This window comes from Panulirus ornatus, chromosome 35 (genome assembly GCF_036320965.1).
Source record: "Panulirus ornatus isolate Po-2019 chromosome 35, ASM3632096v1, whole genome shotgun sequence".
NCBI classification, from domain to species: domain Eukaryota; kingdom Metazoa; phylum Arthropoda; class Malacostraca; order Decapoda; family Palinuridae; genus Panulirus; species Panulirus ornatus.
Genome location: NC_092258.1, coordinates 22,221,831 through 22,249,708, shown reverse-complemented (window position 1 = coordinate 22,249,708; position 27,878 = coordinate 22,221,831). Strand labels below are relative to the sequence as shown.

Below are 27,878 nucleotides of genomic sequence, written 5' to 3'. Positions count from 1 at the left end.
CGGAGACAATGACAAAGTATAACAAATAAATCTAAAATATTGATTGAGATGGTGAAGGCATCTACAGAGCATCAGATTGGGGAAGAGCAGTGTGGTTTCAGAAGTAGTAAAGGATGTATGGATCAGGTTTTTGCTTTGAAGAATGTATGTAAGTAATACTTAGAAAGACATGGATTTGTATGTAGCATTTATGGATATGGAGAAGGCATGTGATAGGGATGACAGAGATGCTTTGTGGAAGGGTTTAAGAGTATAGGGTAGGGGAGGTAAGTTGCTAGAAGCAGTGAAAAGCTTTTACCAAGGATGTAAGGCATGTGTAAGAGTGGGAAGAGAGGAGAGTGACTGGTTCCCAGTGAATGTCAGTCTGCATCAGGGGTGTATGATGTCTCTATGGCTGTTTAATTTGTTTATGGATGGGGTGGTTTGGGAGGTAAATGCAAGAGTTTTGGAGAGAGGGGTGAGTATGTAGTCTGTTGGGCTTAGGAAGTGAGTCAGTTGCTGTTTGCCAATGATACAGGTCTAGTGAGAAACTGCAAAAGTTGGTGACTGAGTTTGAAAAAGTGTGCTAAAGGAGAAAGTTGAGAGTAATTGTGAATAAGAGCAAGGTTATTGGGTTTAGTAGGGTTGAGGACAAGTCAATTGGGATGTAAATTTAAATGGAGAAAAATTGGAGGAAGTGAAGAGTTTTAGATATCTGGGAGTGGATTTAGCAGCGAATGGAACCATGGAAGTGGAAGTGAATCACAGGGTTTGGGAGGGGGCAAAGGTTCTGGGAATAATGAAGAATGTGTGGAAGGAAAGCGCATTATCTTGGAGAGTATATATGGGTATGTTTAAAAGAATAGTAGTTCCAACAATGTTTTATGGTTGTGAGGCATGGGCTATAGATAAGGTTAAGTGGAGGAGAATGAATGTGTTGGAAATGAAATGTTTGAGGACAATGTGTGGTGTGAGGTGATTTGATTGATTAAGTATCAAAAGGGTAAGAGAGATGCATGGAAATATAAAGAATTTGACTGAGAGAGCAGAAGAGGGTGTGTTAAGTGGTTTGGACATATGTAGAGAATGAATGAGGTAAGATTGACAAAGAGGATATATGTGTCAGAGGTGGAAGGAATAAGGAGAAGCGAGAGACCAAATTGGAGGAGGGAGGATGGAGTGAAAAAGATTCTGAGTGATCGGGGCCTGAACATACAGGAGGGTGATAGGCATGCAAGGAATAGAGTAAACTGGAACAATGTGGTATACCCCAGTCAATGTGCTATCAATGGACTGAACCAGGGCATGTGAAGCATCTGGGGGTAATCTATGAAAAGGTCTGTGGGGCATGGACGTGGATACGGAGTGGTGATTTTGCTGCATTATATATGATAGCTAGCGACTGAGCATGAATGAATGTGCCATTTTTTGTCTGTTTTCCTGGTGCTGCCTTGCTGGAGCAGGAGGTAGTGATGCTGCTTCCTGTGGGGTGGGGTAGTGACAGAAATGGATGAAGGCAAGGAAGTATGAATATGTACATGTGTATATACATATGTATATGTCGGTGTATATGTATGTATATGTATGCATATGTTATGTATATGTATGTATATGTGTATATGAGTGGATGGGCCATTCTTCTTCTGTTTCCTGGCACTACTTTCCTGACAAGGAAATAACAATTAAGTTTAATAAATAAAGAAAATGATATTCATTGTGATGGTTCAGAGTCAGGTAGTGCTCACTTTCATGGCATATCAAGAATGACAAATGTAAAGGTGGTGTTCTTTATATGGCGTCCATGAGGGGATGGAATAGTTTTACACAATTTTTCAAATACCTGTGGGATACAAATCTAATAATATCCAGCCTTGATATCAATATAAAAGGCATTATGACTGAAAAGCCTTCAAAAATCTGAATGTTCTATAATTGGTGGAAATTAATATTCAAAATGGTAAGTGAAAACTTTAATTTTCTTCAAAACTATCACTATGGCAAAACCTTAGGGTCATTCACTGAATGTATAACCTAATGTTCAATAGTAGTGCAAAGTTGTTTTGCATGCTGTCTTTATATGAGGACCCCTGGTATGTAATGGAATCTTAAAACACTGAACAAAGTACACATCAAAACACTATCATCCTAAAGATATAAACTATGAAATACACAAAAATAAGAAAATAGGATACTAATCCACAGGATGGAAGGAGCAGGTCTGATAGCAGCAAGCATCTTGACAGCACAAGTGTTGAAATGTACAGTGAGACAAAAGCCTTCTCTTGGGATTTGGTGAAAACATCTTGTGAAAGGCAAGCATTATGGCATGCACTTTATCACATAATACAAACTGTTGGTACTTCCACGTCACTGAATTTCTTAAGATAAAGGTCAAAATTTCTGAGATTTCTTATCTCTTTTCTTACTCTAAACGGATCTAATTGGTTTTTGATTTTTAATTCAACTAAATTCAATAAATTCACCTGCAATCATTTGAACCTTTATTGTTCTCAGGTTTGCCAATTGCCACGGTGTAGCTGAGTCAAGCCTTTTATTATGTTTCACCAGATGTAAATAATCACAAGACAAAACCTGGCAAAGGGGATAAGAGTGAGTGCTCAAATTACAGAGGTATAAGTTTGTTGAGTATTCCTGGTAAATTAAATGGGAGGATATTGATTGAGAGGGTGAAGGCATGTACAGAGCATCAGATTGGGGAAGAGCAGTGTGGTTTCAGAAGTGGTAGAGGATGTGTGGATCAGGTGTTTGCTTTGAAGAATGTATGTGAGAAATACTTAGAAAAGCAAATGGATTTGTATGTAGCATTTATGGATCTGGAGAAGGCATATGATAGAGTTGATAGAGATGCTCTGTGGAAGGTATTAAGAATATATGGTGTGGGAGGCAAGTTGTTAGAAGCAGTGAAAAGTTTTTATTGAGGATGTAAGGCATGTGTACGTGTAGGAAGAGAGGAAAGTGATTGGTTCTCAGTGAATGTAGGTTTGCGGCAGGGGTGTGTGATGTCTCCATGGTTGTTTAATTTGTTTATGGATGGGGTTGTTAGGGAGGTGAATGCAAGAGTTTTGGAAAGAGGGGCAAGTATGAAGTCTGTTGGGGATGAGAGAGCTTGGGAAGTGAGTCAGTTGTTGTTCGCTGATGATACAGCGCTGGTGGCTGATTCATGTGAGAAACTGCAGAAGCTGGTGACTGAGTTTGGTAAAGTGTGTGAAAGAAGAAAGTTAAGAGTAAATGTGAAGAAGAGCAAGGTTATTAGGTACAGTAGGGTTGAGGGTCTAGTCAATTGGGAGGTGAGTTTGAATGGAGAAAAACTGGAGGAAGTGAAGTGTTTTAGATATCTGGGAGTGGATCTGGCAGCGGATGGAACCATCGAAGCGGAAGTGGATCATAGGGTGGGGGAGGGGGCGAAAATTCTGGGAGCCTTGAAGAATGTGTGGAAGTCAAGAACATTATCTCGGAAAGCAAAAATGGGTATGTTTGAAGGAATAGTGGTTCCAACAATGTTGTATGGTTGCGAGGCGTGGGCTATGGATAGAGTTGTGCGCAGGAGGATGGATGTGCTGGAAATGAGATGTTTGAGGACAATGTGTGGTGTGAGGTGGTTTGATCGAGTAAGTAACGTAAGGGTAAGAGAGATGTGTGGAAATAAAAAGAGCGTGGTTGAGAGAGCAGAAGAGGGTGTTTTGAAATGGTTTGGGCACATGGAGAGAATGAGTGAGGAAAGATTGACCAAGAGGATATATGTGTCGGAGGTGGAGGGAACGAGGAGAAAAGGGAGACCAAATTGGAGGTGGAAAGATGGAGTGAAAAAGATTTTGTGTGATCAGGGCCTGAACATGCAGGAGGGTGAAAGGAGGGCAAGGAATAGAGTGAAATGGAGCGATGTGGTATACCGGGGTTGACGTGCTGTCAGTGGATTGAATCAGGGCATGTGAAGCGTCTGGAGTAAACCATGGAAAGCTGTGTAGGTATGTATATTTGCGTGTGTGGACGTATGTATATACATGTGTATGGGGGTGGGTTGGGCCATTTCCTTCGTCTGTTTCCTTGCGCTACCTCGCAAACGCGGGAGACAGCAAAAAAAAAAAAAAAAAAAAAAAAAAACAGGAACAGTCTTTTGTCTAAATGTACTTCCTAATTTACCCATTCCTTTTCTACTTCAAAAACCTATCATTTTCCTCTATAATCACAGCTCCTGAATGGTCTCAAGAAAATCACATGTACAAAAAGAAAATACCTACAGTATGTATATATTCTTAACTTTCACTCCTATTTCTAACTTCACTCTTTACTCCATCACATGTTTATGTCAAATCAAACTAATCCATATGAAATACAAAAGCTTGAATAGTAACTTACATCATAATCTCTGGCTCAACATTCAGCAGATCTTTTCGGAGAACATAAGGTGGATTTGATAAGATGAGATCAAATTTTTCATGGGGTAAACATGGCATACTCTTCTCTGTAACCTTGCCTTGCACAACTGACAAACGATCAGTGACTCCAAGATTAGATGCATTTAACATGGTGAGATCTGTAGCATGTTTACTTTGATCCACTGCCACACACTGAAGCTGTGAAGATAAAGATGCTTGTTGTTTTGTCACCAAGAGTTGATAAGGAAAATTATAATTCATCTATCTACATCTAAATGTTCCAAAAAGCGATTAAGAATATGTTCATGTCAGGTCTTCAAAAACAATTAATCGTATTTTTCCAAATATTTTATAATTAAAACCTAATTGATATTCTAAACACAGGAAGGGTATCACAAATCAGTATTTCTAAAATATGTAAATTGCCAAATTTTGTGGTACAGTACATTCAATATTACCAATAACTTGGAGTATGAGTTCCCAAAATATTTCAGTCAGGTCATCAAACGACTTTTTTAGTATATATTTGCAAATATTACATGCAAATAACATTACACTTCCATTAAGCAAACAAAATACCATTCTAAGGTTATCATACATTCAGATCACTGTCTGTGGCCCATGTACATACATAATTCTAAAATCCATGAAATTCTGAGACCTGAACATTACTTGGTTCCGAGGATTATAGATTTTCAGTTTTCTATCTGTCCTTAGAAAAAAAATATGCATACAAAATATGTTAAACTTTTCTTATATCAAAAAAGAGGCCACTTTCTTCCTATGGAACAAACAGCTGAAACTCACAAAAACTATAACACATAACATACCCCTACCATGTAGAGGTCAGCAGTGCAAACAAAGGAGTAGGAGACCTATTCAGTTAAGGGCTGAAATACTTTTCAATTTGAAGATTGAGATGAAGCAAGAATATAACAACTATGTTTCCACATTTTGCAGATAAAATAAATTGCATAATCATATGACATAACTAACAAGCTTATATATATATTTTATTACTTTATTGTACTTGATCACCATTTCCCATGTCAGTGAGGTAGCACTAAGAAACAGACAAAGAATGGCCCATCCACTCATATACACACACACACACAAACACACACAAGTATGCAGTCTGTTGTGGATAAAAGAGCTTGGGAAGTGAGTCAGTTGTTGTTCACTGATGATACAGCACTGGTGGCTGATTCATGTGAGAAACTGCAGAAGCTGGTGACTGAGTTTGGTAAAGTGTGTGAAAGAAGAAAGCTGAGAGTAAATGTGAATAAGAGCAAGGTTACTAGGTACAGTAGGGTTGAGGGACAAGTCAATTGGGAGGTAAGTTTGAATGGAGAAAAACTGGAAGAAGTGAAGTGTTTTAGATATCTGGGAATGGATTTGGCAGCAGATGGAACCATGGAAGCGGAAGTGAATCATAGGGTGGGGGAGGGCGCGAAAGTTCTGGGAGCCTTGAAGAATGTGTGGAAGTCAAGAACATTATCTCGAAAAAGCAAAAATGGGTATTTGAAGGAATAGTGGTTCCAACAATGTTATGTGGTTGCGAGGCGTGGGCTATGGATAGAGTTGTGCGGAGGAGGTTGGATGTGCTGGAAATGAGATGTTTGAGGACAATGTGTGGTGTGAGGTGGTTTGATCGAGTAAGTAACGTATGGGAAAGAGAGATGTGTGGAAATAAAAAGAGTGTGGTTGAGAGAGCAGAAGAGGGGGTTTTGAAATGGTTTGGTCACATAGAGAGAATGAGTGAGGAAAGATTGACCAAGAGGATATATGTGTCAGAGGTGGAGGGAACGAAAAGTGGGAGACCAAATTGGAGGTGGAAGGATGGAGTGAAAAAGATTTTGAGTGATCGGGGCCGGAACATGCAGGAGGGTGAAAGGTGTGCAAGGAATAGAGTGAATTGGAATGATTTGGTATACCGGGGTCGACGTGCTGTCAATGGATTGAACCAGGGCATGTGAAGCGTCTGGGGTAAACCATGGAAAGTTCTGTGGGGCCTGGATGTGAAAAGGGAGCTGTGGTTTCAGTGCATTATTACATGACAGCTAGAGACTGAGTGTGAACGAATGTGGCCTTTGTTGTCTTTTCCTATTGCTACCTCGCACACATGAGGGGGGAGGGGGTTGTTATTCCATGTGTGGTGGGGTGGCGATGGGAATAAATAAAGGCAGACAGTATGAATTACGTACATGTATATATATGTATATGTCTGTGTGTGTATATATATGTGTACATTGAGATGTATAGGTATGTATATTTGCGTGTGTGGACATGTATTTATATACATATATATGTGGGTGGGTTGGGCCATTCTTTCGTCCGTTTCCTTGCGCTACCTCACTAACGCGGGAGACAGCGACAAAGCAAAATAATATAATAATAATAATTATATTTATTTATATATTTTGCTTTGTCGCTGTCTCCCGTGTTAGCGAGGTAGCGCAAGGAAACAGACGAAAGAATGGCCCAACCCACCCACATACATATTCATTTATTTATTTATTTATTTTGCTTTGTCGCTGTCTCCCGCATTAGCGAGGTAGCGCAAGGAAACAGACGAAAGAATGGCCCAACCCGCCCACATACACATGTATATATATACACGTCCACACACGCAAATATACATACCTATACATCCCAATGTACACATATATATACACACAGACATATACATATATACACTTGTACATAATGCATACTGTCTGCCTTTGTTTGTTCCCATCGCCACCTTGCCACACATGGAATAACAACCCCCTCCCCCCTCGTGTGTGTGAGGCAGCACTAGGAAAAGACACCAAAGGCCCCATTTGTTCACACTCAGTCTCTAGATGTCACGTAATAATGCACCGAAACCACAGCTCCCTTTCCACATCCAGGCCCCACAGAACTTTCCATGGTTTACCCCAAATGCTTCACATGCCCTGGTTCAATCCATTGACAGCACGTCCACCCCGGTATACCACATCGTTCCAATTCACTCTATTCCTTGCACGCCTTTCACCCTCCTGCATGTTCAGGCCCCGATCACTCAAAATCTTTTTCACTCCATCTTTCCACCTCCAATTTGGTCTCCCACTTCTCCTCGTTCCCTCCACCTCTGACACATACATCCCCTTGGTCAATCTTTCCACACTCATTCTCGCCATGTGACCAAACCACTTCAAAATACCTTCTTCTGCTCTCTCAACCACACTCTTTTTATTTCCACACATCTCTCTCACCCTTACATTACTTACTCGATCAAACCACCTCACACCACATATTGTCCTCAAACATCTCATTTCCAGCACATCCACCCTCCTGCACACAACTCTATCCATAGCCCACGCCTCGCAACCATACAACATTGTTGGAACCACTATTCCTTCAAACATACCCATTTTTGCTTTCCGAGATAATGTTCTCGACTTCCAAACATTCTTCAACTCTTCCAGAATTTTCGCCCCCTCCCCCACCCTATGATTCACTTCCGCTTCCATGGTTCCTTCCACTGCCAGATCCACTCCCAGATATCTAAAACACCTTACTTCCTCCAGTTTTTCTCCATTCAAACTTACCTCCCAACTGATTTGACCCTCAACCCTACTGTACCTAATAACCTTGCTCTTATTCACATTTACTCTTAACTTTCTTCTTTCACATACTTTACCAAACTTAGTCACCAGCTTCTGCAGTTTCTTACATGAATCAGCCACCAGCGCTGTATCATCAGCAAACAACAACTGACTCACTTCCCAAGCTCTGTCATCCACCACTGATTGCATACTTGCCCCTCTTTCCAAAACTCTTGCATTTACCTCACTAACAACCCCATTCATAAACAAATTAAACAACCATTGAGACATCACACACCCCTGCCGCAAACCTACATTCACTGAGAACCAATCACTTTCCTCTCTTCCTACACGTACACATGCCCCACATCCCCGATAAAAACTTCTCACTGCTTCTAACAACTTGCCTCCCACACCATATATTCTCAAAACCTTCCACAGGGCATCTCTATCAACTCTATCATATGCCTTCTCCAGATCCATAAATGCTACATACAAATCCATTTGTTTTTCTAAGTATTTCTCACATACATTCTTCAGAGCAAACACCTGATCCACACATCCTCTACCACTTCTGAAACCACACTGCTCTTCTCTAATCTGATGCTCTGTACATGCCTTCACCCTCTCAATCAATACTCTCCCATATAATTTACCAGGAATACTCAACAAACTTATACCTCTGTAATTTGAGCACTCACTCTTATCCCCTTTGCCTTTGTACAATGGCACTATGCAAGCATTCTGCCAATCCTCAGGCACCTTACCATGAGTCATACATACATTAAATAACCTTACCAACCAGTCAACAATACAGTCACCCCCCTTTTTAATAAATTCCACTGCAATACCATCCAAACCTGCTGCCTTGCCGGCTTTCATCTTCCGTAAAGCTTTCACTACCTCTTCTCTATTTACCAAATCATTTTCCCTAACCCTCTCACTTTGCACACCACCTCGACCAAAACACCTTATATCTGCCACTCTATCATCAAACACATTCAACAAACCTTCAAAATACTCACTCCATCTCCTTCTCACATCACCACTACTTGTTATCTCCTCCCTATTAGCCCCCTTCACTGAAGTTCCCATTTGCTCCCTTGTCTTACGCACTTTATTTACCTCCTTCCAAAACATCTTTTTATTCTCCCTGAAATTTAATGTTACTCTCTCACCCCAACTCTCATTTGCCCTCTTTTTCACCTCATGCACCTTTCTCTTCACTTCCTGCCTCTTTCTTTTATACCTCTCCCACTCATTTGCATTTTTTTCCTGCAAAAATCTTCCAAATGCCTCTCTCTTCTCTTTCACTAATAAACTTACTTCTTCATTTCACCACTCACTACTTTTTCTAATCAATCCACCTCCCACGCTTCCCATGCCACAAGCATCTTTTGCGCAAGCCATCACTGCTTCCCTAAATACATCCCATTCCTCCCCCACTCCCCTTACCTCCTTTGTTCTCACCTTTTTCCATTCTGTACTCAGTCTCTCCTGGTACTTCCTCACACAAGTCTCCTTCCCAAGATCACTTACTCTCACCACTATCTTCACCCCAACATTCTCTCTTCTTTTCTGAAAACCCCCACAAATCTTCACCCTCGCCTCCACAAGATAATGATCAGACATCCCTCCAGTTGCACCTCTCAGCACATTAACATCCAAAAGTCTCTCTTTCTTGCGTCTATCAATTAACACGTAATCCAATATCGCTCTCTGGCCATCTCTCCTACTTCCACACGTATACTTATGTATGTCTCACTTTTTAAACCAGGTATTCCAAATCACCACTCCTTTTTCAGCACATAAATCTACAAGCTCTTCACCATTTCCATTTACAACACTGAACACTCCATGTACACCAATTATTCCCTCAACTGCCACATTACTCACCTTTGCATTCAAATCACCCATCACTATAACCCGGTCTCGTGCATCAAAACCACTAACACACTCATTCAGCTGCTCCCAAAACACTTGCCTCTCATGATCTTTCTTCTCATGCCCAGGTGCATATGCACCAATAATCACCCATCTCTCTCCATCAACTTTCAGTTTTACCCATATCAATCTAGAATTTACTTTCTTACACTCTATCACATACTCCCACAACTCCTGATTCAGGAGTAGTGCTACTCCTTCCCTTGCTCTTGTCCTCTCACTAACCCCTGACTTTACTCCCAAGACATTCCCAAACCGCTCTTCCCCTTTACCCTTTAGCTTCGTTTCACTCAGAGCCAAAACATCCAGGTTCCTTTCCTCAAACACATTATCTATCTCTCCTTTTTCCTCATCTTGGTTACAGCCACACACATTTAGACACCCCAATTTGAGCCTTCGAGGAGGATGAGCAATCCTCACGTGACTCCTTCTTCTGTTTCCCCTTTTAGAAAGTTAAAATACAAGGAGGGGAGGGTTTCTGGCCCCCCGCTTCCATCCCCTTTAGTCGCCTTCTACGACATGTGAGGAATGCGTGGGAAGTATTCTTTCTCCCCTATCCCTAGGGATACATACATATGTATATAAATACACGTCCACACACGCAAATATACATACCTATATATCTCAATGTATACATATATATACACACACAGACACATACATATATACAAATGTACATAATTCATACTGTCTGCCTTTATTTATTCCCATCGCCACGTCGCCACACATGTAATAATAACACCCTCCCCCCTCATGCGTGCGAGGTAGCGCTAGGAAAAGGCAACAAAGGCCACATTCGTTCACACTCAGTCTCTAACTGTCATGTAATAATGCACTGAAACCACAGCTCCCTTTCCACATCCAGGCCCCACAGAACTTTCCATGGTTTACCCCAGACACTTCACTTGCCCTGGTTCAATCCATTGACAGCACGTCCCCCCGGTATACAACATCGTTCCAATTCACTCTATTCCTTGCACGCCTTTCACCCTCCTGCATGTTCAGGCCCCGATCACTCAAAATCTTTTTCATTCCATCTTTCCACCTCCAATTTGGTATCCCACTTCTCCTTGTTCCCTCCACCTCTGACACATATATCCTCTTGGTCAATCTTTCATCTCTCATTCTCTCCATGTGACCAAACCATTTCAAAACACCCTCTTCTGCTCTCTCAACCAAACTCTTTTTATTACCACACATCTCTCTTACCGTCACATTACTTACTCGATCAAACCACCTCACACCATATAGTGTCCTCAAACATCTCATTTCCAGCACATCCATCCTCCTGCGCACAACTCTATCCACAGAACATGCCTCGCAACATACAACATTGTTGGAACCACTATCCCTTTAAACATACCCATTTTTGCTTTCCGAGATAATGTTCTCGACTTCCAAACATTCTTCAAGGCTCCTAGAATTTTCGCCCCCTCCCCCACCCTATGACTCACTTCCGCTTCCATGGTTCCATCCACTGCCAGATCCACTCCCAGATACTTAAAACACTTTACTTCCTCCAGTTTTTCTCCATTCAAACTTACCTCCCAATTGACTTGTCCCTCAACCCTACTGTACCTAATAACTTTGCTCTTATTCACATTTACTCTCAGCTTTCTTCTTTCACACACTTTACCAAACTCAGTCACCAGCTTCTGCAGTTTCTCACATGAATCAGCCACCAGCGCTGTATCATCAGCGAACAACAACTGACTCACTTCCCAAGCTCTCTCATCCACAACGGACTGCATACTTGCCCCTCTTTCCAAAACTCTTGCATTCACCTCCAAAACATCCCCATCCATCAACAAATTAAACAACCATGAAGACATCCCACACCCCTGCCGCAAACCTACATTCACTGAGAACCAATCACTTTCCTCTCTACCTACACGTACATATGCCTTACATCCTCGATAAAAACTTTTCACTACTTCTAACAACTTGCCTCCCACACCATATATTCTTAATACCTTCCACAGAGCGTCTCTATCAACTCTATCATATGCCTTCTCCAGATCCATAAATGCTACATACAAATCCATTTGCTTTTCTAAGTATTTCTCACATACATTCTTCAAAGCAAACACCTGATCCACACATCCTCTACCACTTCTGAAACCACACTGCTCTTCCCCAATCTGATGCTCTGTACATGCCTTCACCTTCTCAATCAATACCCTCCCATACAATTTACCAGGAATACTCAACAAACTTATACCCCTGTAATTTGGGCACTCACTCTTATCCCCTTTGTCTTTGTACAATGGCACTATGAAAGCATTCCGCCAATCCTCAGGCACCTCACCATGAATCATACATACATTAAATAATCTTACCATCCAGTCAACAATACAGTCACCCCCTTTTTTTTTATTAAATTCCACTGCAATACCATCCAAACCTGCTGCCTTGCCGGCTTTCATCTTCCGCAAGGCTTTTACTACCTCTTCCCTGTTCACCAAATCATTTTCCCTAACCCTCTCACTTTGCACACCACCTCGACCAAAACACCCTATATCTGCCACTCTATCATCAAACACATTCAGCAAACCTTCAAAATACTCACTCCATCTCCTTCTCACATCACCACTACTTGTTATCACCTCCCCATTTGCCCCCTTCACTGAAGTTCCCATTTGCTCCCTTGTCTTACGCACTTTATTTACCTCCTTCCAAAACATCTTTTTATTCTCCCTAAAATTTAATGATACTCTCTCACCCCAACTCTCATTTGCCCTCTTTTTCACCTCTTGCACCTTTCTCTTGACCTCCTGCCTCTTTCTTTTATACATCTCCCACTCATTTGCATTTTTTTCCCTGCAAAAATCATCTAAATGCCTCTCTCTTCTCTTTCACTAATAATCTTACTTCTTCATCCCACCACTCACTACCCTTTCTAATCAACCCAACTCCCACGCTTCTAATGCCAAAAGCATCTTTTGCGCAAGCCATCACTGCTTCCCTAAATACATCCCATTCCTCCCCCACTCCCCTTACCTCCTTTGTTTTCACCTTTTTCCATTCTGTACTCAGTCTCTCCTGGTACTTCCTCACACAAGTCTCCTTCCCAAGCTCACTTACTCTCACCACTCTCTTCACCCCAACATTCTCTCTTCTTTTCTGAAAACCCATACAAATCTTCACCTTCGCCTCCACAAGATAATGATCAGACATCCCTCCAGTTGCACCTCTCAGCACATTAACATCCAAAAGTCTCTCTTTCACACGCCTATCAATTAACACGTAATCCAATAATGCTCTCTGGCCATCTCTCCTACTTACATACGTATACTTATGCATATCTCACTTTTTAAACGAGGTATTCCCAATCACCGGTCCTTTTTCAGCACATAAATCTACAAGCTCTTCACCATTTCCATTTTCAACACTGAACACCACATGTATACCAATTATTCCCTCAACTGCCACATTACTCACCTTTGCATTCAAATCACCCATCGCTATAACCCGGTCTTGTGCATCAAAACCACTAACACACTCATTCAGCTGCTCCCAAAACACTTGCCTCTCATGATCTTTCTTCTCATGCCCAGGTGCATATGCACCAATAATCACCCATCTCTCTCCATCAACTTTCAGTTTTACCCATATCAATCTAGAATTTACTTTCTTACATTCTATCACATACTCCCTCCACTCCTTTTTCAGGAGTAGTGCTACTCCTTCCCTTGCTCTTGTCCTCTCACTAACCCCTGACTTTACTCCCAAGACATTCCCAAACCACTCTTCCCCTTTACCCTTGAGCTTCGTTTCACTCAGAGCCAAAACATCCAGGTTCCTTTCCTCAAACATACTACCTATCTCTCCTTTTTTCTCATCTTGGTTACATCCACACACATTTAGACACCCCAATCTGAGCCTTCGAGGAGGATGAGCACTCTCCTAGTGCTACCTCGCTTTTTTTAATTTTCCAAAAGAAGGAACAGAAAAGGGGCTAGGTGGGGATGTTCCCTCAGGGGCCCAGTCCTCTGTTCTTAATGCTACCTCGCTGGTGCGGGAAATGGCGAATAGTGTAAAAGAAAAAATATATATATATATGTCTGTGAATGGATATGTATGCATATGTTGAAGTGTATAGGTATGTATGTGTGTGTGTGTGGGCGTGTATGTATATACATGTCTATGTGGGTGGGTTGGGCCATTCTTTTGTCTGTCTCCTCACACTACCTCGCTAACATGGGAGACAGCGACAAAGTATAATAAAATAGAAAACATATATTTTCATTGTATATTACACTTTATATTTACTACACACCAGATGCTTCACAAGCCCTGTTTCAATCCATTGAGAGCATGTCAACCCTGGTATACCACATCGTTCCAATTCACTCTATTCTTTGTACGCCTTTCACCCTCCCGATCGCACAAAATCTTTTTCACTCCATCCTTCCACCTCCATTTTGGTCTCCCACTTCTTGTTCCCTCCAACTCTGACACATATATCCTCTTTGTCAATCTTTTCTCACTCATTCTCTCCACGTGACCAAACCATTTCAATACACCTTCTTCTACTCTTTCAATCACACTCTTTTTATTACCACAAATCTCTCTTACCCTTTCATTACTTGCTCAATCAAACCACCTCACTCCACATATTGTCCTCAACACATCCACCTTCCTCTGCACAACCTTATCTATCACCCAAGCCTCGCAACCATAAAACATTGTTGGAACCACTATTCCTTCAAACATACACATTTTTGCTCTCCGAGATAACATTCTCGGTTTTCTCACATTCTTCAATGGTCCCAGAACCTTTGTCCCTTCCCCCACCCTGTGACTCACTTCCACTTCCATCTGCTGCTAAATCCACTCCCAGATATCTAAAACACTTCACTTCCTCCAGTTTTTATCTATTCAAACTTACCTCCCAATTTACTTGTACCTCAAACCTACTGAACCTAATAACCTTGCTCTCATTCACATTTACTCTCAGCTTTCTTCATTCATACACTTTACCAAACTCAGTCACCAATTTCTGCAGTTTCTCACCTGAATCAGCCAACAGCGCTGTATCATCAGCGAACAACAACTGACTCACTTCGCTAGACCTCTCATCCACAACATATTGCATACTTGCCCCTCTCCAAAACTCTTGCATTCACCTCCCTAACAACCACGTCCATAACCAAATTAAACAACCATGGAGACATCACGCACCCCTGCCGCAAACCAACATTCACTGGGAACCAGTCACTTTCCTCACTTCCTACTCATACACATACCTTATATCCCTGATAAAAACTTTTCACTGCTTCCAGCAACTTATATCCCACACAATGTACTCTTAATAACTTCCACAGAGCATCTCTATCAATTCTATCATATGCCTTCTCCAGATCCATAAATGCTACATACATATCCATTTGTCTGTAGGTATTTCTCACATACATCCTTCAAAGCAAACACCTGGTCCACACATACTCTACCACTTCTGAAACCACACTGCTCTTCCCCAATCTGATGCTCTGTACATTCCTTCACCCTCTCAATCAATACCTTCCCATGTAATTTCCTAGGAATACTCAACAAACTTATACTTCTGTAACATGAACACTCACCCCCTTTGCCTTTGTACAACAGAACTATGCACTTCACTATGAACCATACATACATTGAAAATCCTCACCAACCAGTCAAAAGCAAAGTAACCCCCCCCCCTTTTTAATAAATTACACTGCAATACCATCCAAACATGCTGCCTTGTTGGCTTTCATCTTTCGCAAAGCTTTCACTACCTCTTCTCTGTTTACCAAACCATTCTCCCTTGGCCCCTCACTTTGCACACAACCTCGGCCAAAACACCCTACATCTGCCACTCTATCATCAAACACATTCAACAAACCTTTAAAATACTCACTCCATCTCTTGGTCACTTCACAACTATTTGTTATTACCTCCCCATTAGCCCCCTTCACCAATGTGCCCATTTGTTCTCTTGTCTTATGCATTTTATTTACCTTGATCTAAACATCATTCTCTCTCTCTCTCTCTCTCTCTCTCTCTCTCTGTATATATAGAAAGGGTAATGAGTGGTGGGATGAAGAAGTAAGATTATTAGTGAAAGAGAAAAGAGAAGCATTTGGACAATTGTTGCAGGGAAATAATGCAAATGAGTGGGAGATGTATAAAAGAAAGAGGCAGGAGGTCAAGAGAAAGGTGCAAGAGGTGAACGAGAGAGCAAATGAGAGTTAGGGTGAGAGAGTATCATTAAATTTTAGGGAGAATAAAAAGATGTTCTGGAAGGAGGTAAATAAAGTGCATAAGACAAGGGAACAAATGGGCACTTCAGTGAAGGGGGCTAATGGGGAGGTGGTAACAAGTAGTGGTGATGTGAGAAGGAGATGGAGTGAGTATTTTGAAGGTTTGTTGAATGTGTTTGATGATACAGTAGCAGATATAGGGTGTTTTGGTCGAGGTGGTGTGCAAAGTGAGAGGGTTAGGGAGAATGATTTGGTAAACAGAGAAGAGGTAGTAAAAGCTTTGCAAAAGATGAAAGCCGCAAAGGCGGCGGGTTTGGATGGTATTGCAGTGGAATTTATCAAAAAAGGGGATGATTGTATTGTTGACTGGTTGGAAAGGTTATCTAATGTATGTATGACTCATGGTGAGGTGCCTGAGGATTCGTGGAATGCTTGCATAGTGCCATTGTACAAAGGCAAAGGGAATAAAAGTGAGTGCTCAAATTACAGAGGTATAAGTTTGTTGAGTATTTCTGAGAATTTATATGGGAGGTTATTGATTGAGAGGGTGAAGGCATGTACAGAGCATCAGATTAGGGAAGAGCAGTGTGGTTTCAGAAGTGGTAGAGGATGTGTGGATCAGGTGCTTGTTTTGAAGAATGTATGTGAGAAATACTTAGAAAAGCAAATGGATTTGTATGTAGCATTTATGGATCTGGAGAAGGCATATGATAGAATTGATAGAGATGCTCTGTGGAAGGTATTAAGAATATATGGTGTGGGAGGCAAGTTGTTAGAAGCAGTGAAAAGTTTTTATCAAGGCTGTAAGGCGTGTGTACGTGTAGGAAGAGAGGAAAGTGATTGGTTCTCAGTGAATGTAGGTTTGCGACAGGGGTGTGTGATGTCTCCATGGTTGTTTAATTTGTTTATGGATAGGGTTGTTAATGAGGTAAATGCAAGAGTTTTGGAAAGAGGGGCAAGTATGCAGTCAGTTGTGGATGAGAGAGCTTGGGAAGTGAGTCAGTTTTTGTTCGCTGATGATACAGCGCTGGTGGCTGATTCATGTGAGAAACTGCAGAAGCTGGTGACTGAGTTTGGTAAAGTGTGTGAAAGAAGAAAGCTGAGAGTAAATGAGAATAAGAGTAAGGTTATTAGGTACAATAAGGTTGAGGGACAAGTCAATTGGGAGGTAAGATTGAATGGAGAAAAACTGGAGGAGGTGAAGTGTTTTAGATATCTGGGAGTGGATTTGGCAGCGGATGGAACCATGGAAGTGGAAGTGAATCACAGGGTGGGGGAGAGGGCGAAAGTTCTGGAAGCGTTGAAGAAAGTGTGGAAGTCGAGAACATTATCTCGGAAAGCAAAAATGAGTATGTTTCAAGGAACAGTGGTTCCAACAATGTTATATGGTTGTGAGATGTTGGCTATAGATAGAGTTGTGCAGAGGAGGGTGGATATGCAGGAAATGAGATGTTTGAGGACAATATGTGGTGTGAGGTGGTTTGGTCGAGTAAGATAAGAGAGATGTGTGGTAATAAAAAGAGTGTGGTTGAGAGAGCAGAAGAGGGTGTATTGAAATGGTTTGGTCACATGGAGAGAATGAGTGAGGTAAGATTGACCAAGAGGATATATGTGTCAGAGGTGGAGGGAACGAGGAGAAGTGGGATACCAAATTGGAGGTGGAAAGATGGAGTGAAAAAGATTCTGAGTGATCGGGGCCTGAACATGCAGGAGGGTGAAATGCATGCAAGGAATGTAGTGAATTGGAACGATGTGGTATACCGGGGTTAAAGTGCTGTCAATGGATTGAACTAGGGCATGTGAAGCGTCTGGGGTAAACCATGGAAAGTTCTGTGGGGCCTGGATGTGGAAAGGGAGCTGTAGTTTTAGTGCATTATTACATGACAGCTAGAGACTGAGTGTGAGTGAATGTAGCCTTTGTTGTCTTTTCCTAGCGCTACCTCACACACGTGAGGGGGGAGGGGGTTGTTATTTCATGTGTGGCGGGGTGGCGATAAGAATGAATAAAGGCAGACAGTATGAATTATGCACATGTGTATATATGTATATGTCTGTGTGTGTATATGTATGTATATGTTGAGTTGTATAGGTATGTATATTTGCATGTATGGACATGTATGTATATACATGTGTATGTGGGTGGGTTGGGCCATTCTTTCATCTGTTTCCTTGAACTACTTTGCTAATGCGGAAGACAGCAACAAAGCCAAATAAATAAATATAATATCTTTTTTCTATTATATTTTGTTACTGTGTCCCGCATTAATGAGGTAGCGCAAGCAAGCAGACGAAGGAATGGACCAACCTAACCACATACACATGTATATAAATAAACGCCCACACATGCACATATACATACATACCTAAACATTTCAAAGCATTCATACAAATACATACACAGACATATACATATATACACATGCACATATTCATATATGCTGCCTTCATCCATTCCCGCTGCCAACTCGCCACATATGAGATGGCACCCCCCTCCTCCCGCATGCACGTGAGGTAGCGCTAAGAAAGGACAATAAAGGCCACATTCATCCACACACACTCAGATTCTAGCAGTCATGTGTAATGCACCGAAACCATAGCTTCCTTTCCACATCCAGGCCTCACAAAACTTTCCATGGTTTACCCCAGATGCTTCACATGCCTGGTTCAATCCACTGACAGCACGTCGACCCAGGTATACCACATCTTTCCAATTCACTCTATTCTTTGCACGCCTTTCACCCTCCTGTGTGATCAGGCCCCAATCGTTCAAAAACTTTTTCACTCCATCCTTACACCTCCAATTTGGTCTCCCACTTCTCCTTGTTCCCTCCACCTCAGACACATATATCCTCTTTGTCAATCTTTCCTCACTCATTCTCTCCATGTGACCAAACCATTTCAATACACCCTCTTCTGCTCTCTCAACCACTCTTTTTACTACCACACATATCTCTTACCCATTCATTACTTACTCGATCAAACCATCCTACAACACATACTGTCTTCAAACATCTCATTTTCAACACATCCACCCTCCTCCGCACAACCCTATATATTGCCCATACCTCACGACCATATAACATTGTTGAAACCACTATTCCTTCAAACAAACCCACCTTTGCTTTACGAGATAACGTTCTTGCCTTCAACACATTCTTCAACACTCCCAGAACCTTAACCCACTCCCCAGCCTTGTGACTCACTTCCACTTCCATGGTTCCATCCACTGCCAACTCCACTCCCAGATATCTAAAATACTTCACTTCCTCCAGTTTTTCTCCATTCAAACTCACTTCCCAATTCACTTGTCCCTTAACCCTACTGAACCTAATAACCTTGCTCTTATTCACATTTACACTCAGCGTTCTTCTTTCACACACCTTACCAAACTCAGTCACCAGCTTATGCAGTTTCTCCCCGAATCAGCCACCAGCGCTGTATCATAAGCAAACTACAGGTGACTCACTTCCCAAGCCCACTGATCCGCAACAGACTGCATACTTGCCCCTCTCTCCAAAACATTTGCATTGACCTCCATAACAATCCCATCCATAAACAAAGTAAACAACAATGGAGACATCACGCACCCTTGCCGCAAACCAACATTCACTGGGAACCAATCACTTTCCTCTCTTCCTACTCGTACACATGCCTTACGTCCTTTATATAAATTCGCCACTGCTTCTAGCAACTTACCTTCCACACCATATCCTTTTAATACCCTCCACAGGGCATCTCTATCAACTCTTATCCTATGCCTTTTCAAGATCGATAAATGCTAAATAGAAATCCATCTGTTTTTCTAAGTATTCCTCACATACATTCTTCAAAGCAAACACCTGATCCACACATCCTCTACCACTTCTGAAACCACACTGCTCCTCCCAAACCTGATGCTCTGACCATGCTTTGACCCTCTCAATCAATACCCTCCCATATAATTTACCAGGAATACTCAACAAACTTATGCCTCTGTGATTTGAACACTCACTTTTATCCCCTTTCCCTTTGTACAATGGTATTGCAGTGGAATTTATTAAAAAAGAGAGTAACTGTATTGTTGACTACTTGCTAAGGTTATTTAATGTATGTATGACTCATCGTGAGGTGCCTGAGGACTGGCAGAATGCTTGCATAGTGCCATTGTACAAATGCAAAGGGGATAAGAGTGAGTGCTCAAATTACAGAGGTATAAGTTTGTTGAGTATTCCTGGGAAATCATATGGGAGGGTGTTGATTAAGAGGGTGAAGGCATGTACAGAGCATCAGATTGGGGAAGAGCAGTGTGGTTTCAGAAGTGGTAGGGGATGTGTGGACCATTTGTTTGCTTTGAAGAATGTATGAGAGCAATACTTAGAAAAGCAAATAGATTAGTATGTAGCATTTATGGATCTGGAGAAGGCATATGATAGAGTTGACAGAGATGCTCTGTGGAAGGTATTAAGAATATATGGTGTGAGAGGTAAATTGTTAGAAGCAGTGAAAATTTTTTATCGAGGATGTAAGGCATCTGTATGTGTATGAAGAGAGGAAAGTGATTGGTTCTCAGTAAATGTTGGTTTGCGGCAGCAGTGCATGATGTCTCCATGGTTATTTAGTTTGTTTGTGGATGGGGTTGTCAGGGAGGTGAATGCAAGAGTATTGGAAAGAGGGGCAAGTATGCAGTCTGTTGTGGATGAGAGAGCTTGGGAAGTGAGTCAGTTGTTGTTCGCTGATGATACAGCGCTGGTGGCTGATTCGGGTGAGAAACTGCAGAAGCTGGTGACTCAGTTTGGTAAAGTGTGTGAAAGAAGAAAGCTGAGAGTATATGTGAATAAGAGCAAGGTTATTTGATACATTAGGGTTGAGGGACAAGTCAATTGGGAGGTAAGTTTCAAAGGAGAAAAACTGGAGGAAGTGAAGTTCTTTAGATATCTGGGTGTGGATTTGGCAGCAGATGGAACCATGGAAGCAGAAGTGAATCATAGGGTGAGGGAAGGGGCAAAAGTTCTGGAAGAGTTGAAGAATGTGTGGAAGTTAAGAATGTTACCTAGGAAAGCAAAAATGGTTATGTGTGAAGGAATAGTGGTTCCAACAATGTTATATGGTTGCGAGGTGTGGGCTATAGACAGAGTTGTGTGGAGGAAGGTGGATATGCTGGAAATGAGATGTTTGAGGATAATATGTGGTGTAAGATGGTTTGATCAAGTAAGTAATAAAAGGGTAAGAGAGATGTGTGGTTATAAAAAGAGTGTGGTTGAGAGAGCAGAGGAGGGTGTTTTGAAATGGTTTGGTCACATGGAGAGAATGAGTGAGGAAAGATTGACAAAGAGGATATATGTGTAGGAAACGAGGAGAAGTGGGAGACAAAATTGGAGATGGAAAGATGGAGTGAAAAAGATTTTGAGTGATCGGGGCCTGAACATGCAGGAGGGTGAAAGGCATGCACGGAATAGAGTGAATTGTAACGATGTGGTATACCGGGGTCAACATGCTGTCAATGGATTGAACCAGGGCATATGAAGCGTCTGGGGTAAACCATGGAAAGTTCTAAGGGGCCTGGATGTGGAAAGGGACCTGTGGTTTCGGTGCATTATACATGACAGCTAGAGACTGGGTGTGAACGAATGTGGCCTTTGTTGTCTTTTCCTAGCGCTACCTCGCGCACATGCAGGGGGAGGGGGTTTTCATTTCATGTGTGGCGGGGTGGCGACTGGGATGAATAAGGGTAGCAAGTATGAATTATGTACATGTGTATGTATGTATATGTCTGTGTGTGTATATATATATGTGTACATTGAGATGTATAGGTATGTATATTTCCGTGTGTGGACGTGTATGTATATATATGTGTATGTGGGTGGGTTGGGCTATTCTTTCGTCTGTTTCCTTGTGCTACCTCGCTAACGCGGGAGACAGCGACAAAGCAAAATAGAAATAAAAAAATAATATATCTTTTTTTTTCTTTTAAACTATTCGCCATTTCCCAGCATTAGCGAGGTAGCGTTAATAACAGAGGACTGGGCCTTTTTTGGAATATCCTCACCTGGCTCCCTCTGTTCCTTCTTTTGGAAAATTAAAAAAAAAAAAAACGAGAGGGGAGGATTTCCAGCCCCCCGCTCTCTCCCCTTTTAGTCGCCTTCTACGACACGCAGGGAATACATGGGAAGTATTCTTAATCCCCTATCCCCAGGCATAATATATATATATATATATATATATATATATATATATATATATATATATATATATATATATATACACAAAGGCAAAGGGGATAAGAGTGAGTGCTCAAATTACAGAGGTATAAGTTTGTTGAGTATTCCTGGTAAATTATATGGGAGGGTATTGATTGAGAAGGTGAAGGCATGTACAGAGCACCAGATTGGGGAAGAGCAGTGTGGTTTCAGAAGTGGTAGGGGATGTGTGGATCAGGTGTTTGCTTTGAAGAATGTATGTGAGAAATACTTAGAAAAGCAAATGGATTTGTATGTAGCATTTATGGATCTGGAGAAGGCATATGATAGAGTTGATAGAGATGCTCTGTGGAAGGTATTAAGAATATATGGTGTGGGAGGCAAGTTGTTAGAAGCAGTGAAAAGTTTTTATCGAGGATGTAAGGCATGTGTACGTGTAGGAAGAGAGGAAAGTGATTGGTTCTCAGTGAATGTAGGTTTGCGGCAGAGGTGTGTGATGTCTCCATGGTTGTTTAATTTGTTTATGGATGGGGTTGTTAGGGAGGTGAATGCAAGAGTTTTATGGATGGGGTTGTTAGGGAGGTGAATGCAAGAGTTTTGGAAAGAGGGGCAAGTATGAAGTCTGTTGGGGATGAGAGAGCTTGGGAAGTGAGTCAGTTGTTGTTCGCTGATGATACAGCGCCGGTGGCTGATTCATGTGAGAAACTGCAGAAGCTGGTGACTGAGTTTGGTAAAGTGTGTGAAAGAAGAAGGTTAAGAGTAAATGTGAATAAGAGCAAGGTTATTAGGTACAGTAGGGTTGAGGGTCAAGTCAATTGGGAGGTAAGTTTGAATGGAGAAAAACTGGAGGAAGTAAAGTGTTTTAGATATCTGGGAGTGGATCTGGCAGCGGATGGAACCATGGAAGCGGAAGTGGATCATAGGGTGGGGGAGGGGGCGAAAATTCTGGGAGCCTTGAAGAATGTGTGGAAGTCGAGAACATTATCTCGGAAAGCAAAAATGGGTATGTTTGAAGGAATAGTGGTTCCAACAATGTTGTATGGTTGTGAGGCGTGGGCTATGGATAGAGTTGTGTGCAGGAGGATGGATGTGCTGGAAATGAGATGTTTGAGGACAATGTGTGGTGTGAGGTGGTTTGATCGAGTAAGTAACATAAGGGTAAGAGAGATGTGTGGAAATAAAAAGAGCATGGTTGAGAGAGCAGAAGAGGGTGTTTTGAAATGGTTTGGGCACATGGAGAGAATGAGTGAGGAAAGATTGACCAAGAGGATATATGTGTCGGAGATGGAGGGAACGAGGAGAAGTGGGAGACCAAATTGGAGGTGGAAAGATGGAGTGAAAAAGATTTTGTGTGATCGGGGCCTGAACATGCAGGAGGGTCAAAGGATGGCAAGGAATAGAGTGAATGGGATCGATGTGGTATACCGGGGTTGACATGCTGTCAGTGGATTGAATCAGGGCATGTGAAGCATCTGTGGTAAACCATGGAAAGCTGTGTAGGTATGTATATTTGCGTGTGTGGACGTATGTATGTACATGTGTATGGGGGTGGGTTGGGCCATTTCTTTCGTCTGTTTCCTTGCGCTACCTCGCAAAGGCGGGAGACAGCGACAAAGAAAAAAAAAATATATATATATTCTTAATACCTTCCACCGAGCATCTCTATCAACTCTATCATATGCCTTCTCCAGATCCATAAATGCTACATACAAATCCATTTGCTTTTCTAAGTATTTCTCACATACATTCTTCAAAGCAAACACCTGATCCACACATCCTCTACCACTTCTGAAACCACACTGCTCTTCCCCAATCTGATGCTCTGTACATGCCTTCACCCTCTCAATCAATACCCTCCCATATAATTTACCAGGAATACTCAACAAACTTATACCCCTGTAATTTGAGCACTCACTCTTATCCCCTTTGCCTTTGTACAATGGCACTATGCACGCATTCCGCCAATCCTCAGGCACCTCACCATGAGTCATACATACATTGAATAACCTTATCAACCAGTCAACAATACAGTCACCCCCTTTTTTAATAAATTCCACTGCAATACCATCCAAACCCGCTGCCTTGCCGGCTTTCATCTTCCGCAAAGCTTTCACTACCTCTTCTCTGTTTACCAAATCATTTTCCCTAACCCTCTCACTTTGCACACCACCTCGACCAAAACACCCTATATCTGCCACTCTATCATCAAACACATTCAACAAACCTTCAAAATACTCACTCCATCTCCTTCTCACATCACCACTACTTGTTATCACCTCCCCACTTGCGCCCTTCACCGAATTTTCCCATTTGCTCCCTTGTCTTATGCACTTTATTTACCTCCTTCCAGAACATCTTTTTATTCTCCCTAAAATTTAATGATACTCTCTCACCCCAACTCTCATTTGCCCTTTTTTTCACCTCTTCCACCTTTCTCTTGACCTCCTGTCTCTTTCTTTTATACATCTCCCACTCAATTGCATTTTTTCCCTGCAAAAATCGTCCAAATGCCTCTCTCTTCTCTTTCACTAATACTCTTACTTCTTCATCCCACCACTCACTACCCTTTCTAATCAACCCACCTCCCACTCTTCTCATGCCACACGCATCTTTTGCGTAATCCATCACTGATTCCCTAAATACATCCCATTCCTCCCCCACTCCCCTTACTTCCATTGTTCTCACCTTTTTCCATTCTGTACTCAGTCTCTCCTGGTACTTCCTCACACAGGTCTCCTTCTCAAGCTCACTTACTCTCACCACCCTCTTCACCCCAACATTCACTCTTCTTTTCTGAAAACCCATACAAATCTTCACCTTAGCCTCCACAAGATAATGATCAGACATCCCTCCAGTTGCACCTGGGAGGAAAGTTGTTAGAAGCAGTGAAAAGTTTTTATCGAGGATGTAAGGCATGTGTACGTGTAGGAAGAGAGGAAAGTGATTGGTTCTCAGTGAATGTAGGTTTGCGGCAGGGGTGTGTGATGTCTCCATGGTTGTTTAATTTGTTTATGGATGGGGTTGTTAGGGAGGTAAATGCAAGAGTTTTGGAAAGAGGGGTAAGTATGAAGTCTGTTGGGGGTGAGAGAGCTTGGGAAGTGAGTCAGCTGTTGTTCGCTGATGATACAGCGCTGGTGGCTGATTCATGTGAGAAACTGCAGAAGCTGGTGACTGAGTTTGGAAAAGTGTGTGGAAGAAGAAAGTTCAGAGTAAATGTGAATAAGAGCAAGGTTATTAGGTACAGTAGGGTTGAGGGTCAAGTCAATTGGGAGGTGAGTTTGAATGGAGAAAAACTGGAGGAAGTGAAGTGTTTTAGATATCTGGGAGTGGATCTGGCAGCGGATGGAACCATGGAAGCGGAAGTGGATCATAGGGTGGGGGAGGGGGCGAAAATCCTGGGGGCCTTGAAGAATGTGTGCAAGTCGAGAACATTATCTCGGAAAGCAAAAATGGGTATGTTTGAAGGAATAGTGGTTCCAACAATGTTGTATGGTTGCGAGGCGTGGGCTAGGGATAGAGTTGTGCGCAGGAGGATGGATGTGCTGGAAATGAGATGTTTGAGGACAATGTGTGGTGTGAGGTGGTTTGATCGAGTGAGTAACGTAAGGGTAAGAGAGATGTGTGGAAATAAAAAGAGCGTGGTTGAGAGAGCAGAAGAGGGTGTTTTGAAGTGGTTTGGGCACATGGAGAGGATGAGTGAGGAAAGATTGACCAAGAGGATATATGTGTCGGAGGTGGAGGAAACAAGGAGAAGAGGGAGACCAAATTGGAGGTGGAAAGATGGAGTGAAAAAGATTTTGTGTGATCGGGGCCTGAACATGCAGGAGAGTGAAAGGAGGGCAAGGAATAGAGTGAATTGGAGCGATGTGGTATACCGGGGTTGACGTGCTGTCAGTGGATTGAAGCAGGGTATGTGAAGCGTCTGGGGTAAACCATGGAAAGCTGTGTAGGTATGTATATTTGTGTGTGTGGACGTATGTATATACATGTGTATGGGGGGGGATTGGGCCATTTCTTTCGTCTGTTTCCTTGCGCTACCTCGCAAACGCGGGAGACAGCGACAAAGTATAATAATAAAAAAAAATAATATATATATATATATATATATATATATATATATATATATATATATATATATATATATATATATATATGTAGGGAACAAGGAGAAGTGGGAGACCAAATTGGAGGTGGAAAGATGGAGTGAAAAAGATTTTGTGTGATCGGGGCCTGAACATGCAGCAGGGTGAAAGGCGGGCAAGGAAAAGAGTGAATTGGATCGATGTGGTATACCGGGGTCGATGTGCTGTTAATGGTTTGAATCAGGGCATGTGAAGCATCTGGGGTAAACCATGGAAAGTTCTGTGGGGCCTGGATGTGGAAAGGGAGCTGTGGTTTCGGGCATTATTACATGACAGCTAGAGACTGCGTGTGAACGAATGGGGCCTTTGTGGTCTTTTCCTAGCGCTACCTCGCACACATGAGGGGGGAGGGGGATGTTATTCCATGTGTGGCGAGGTGGCGATGGGAATGAATAAAGGCAGACAGTGTGAATTGTGTGCATGTGTATATATGTATGTGTCTGTGTGTGTACATATATGTGTATATTGAGATGTATGGGTATGTATATTTGCGTGTGTGGACATGTATGTATATACATGTGTATGGGGGAGGGTTGGGCCATTTCTTTCGTCTGTTTCCCTGCGCTACCTCGCAAATGCGTTAGACAGCGACAAAGCAGAATAATAACAAAAAAATATTTCTTTTTTTTTGCTTTGTCGCTGTCTCCCGCGTTTGCGAGGCAGCACAAGGAAATAGACAAAAGAAATGGCCCAACCCACCCCCATACATATGTATATACATACGTCCACACACGCAAATATAAATACCTACACAGCTTTCCATGGTTTACCCCAGACGCTTCACATGCCCTGATTCAATCCACTGACAGCACGTCAACCCCGGTATACCACCTCAATCCAATTCACTCTATTCCTTGCCCTCCTTTCACCCTCCTGCATGTTCAGGCCCCGATCACACAAAATCTTTTTCACTCCATCTTTCCACCTCCTATTTGGTATCCTACTTCTCCTCGTTCCCTCCACCCCGACACATATATCCTCTTGGTCAATCTTTCCTCACTCATTCTCTCCATGTGCCCAAACCATTTCAAAACACCTTCTTCTGCTCTCTCAACCACGCTCTTTTTATTTCCACACATCTCTCTTACCCTTACGTCACTTACTCGATCAAACCACCTCACACCACACATTGTCCTCAAACATCTCATTTCCAGCACATCCATCCTCCTGCGCACAACTCTATCCATAGCCCACGCCTCGCAACCATACAACATTGTTGGAACCACTATTCCTTCAAACATACCCATCTTTGCTTTCCGAGATAATGTTCTCGACTTCTACACATTCTTCAAGGCTCCCAGAATTTTCGCCCCCTCCCCCACCCTATGATCCACTTCCGCTTCCATGGTTCCATCCGCTGCCAGATCCACTCCCAGATATCTAAAACACTTTACTTCCTCCAGTTTTTCTCCATTCAAACTTACCTCCCAATTGACTTGACCCT

At 42.2% G+C, this 27,878-nt stretch overlaps 1 protein-coding gene across 1 annotated transcript in view; it reads right to left on the bottom strand.

Moving 5' to 3' along the window:
- Positions 1 to 1,797: 1,797 nt before the first annotated feature.
- HemK1 (HemK methyltransferase 1) overlaps positions 1,798 to 27,878 on the bottom strand; it is a 96,680-nt gene continuing 70,599 nt past the window's right edge. Inside the window, exons 3-4 of the mRNA XM_071683134.1 lie at positions 4,357 to 4,574; positions 1,798 to 2,571 (exon numbers count right to left, since the gene is read on the bottom strand). Of these exons, the coding sequence (XP_071539235.1) occupies positions 2,541 to 2,571; positions 4,357 to 4,574 (249 nt within the window). The 3' untranslated portion in view covers positions 1,798 to 2,540. The remainder of the gene's footprint in view (positions 2,572 to 4,356; positions 4,575 to 27,878) is intronic.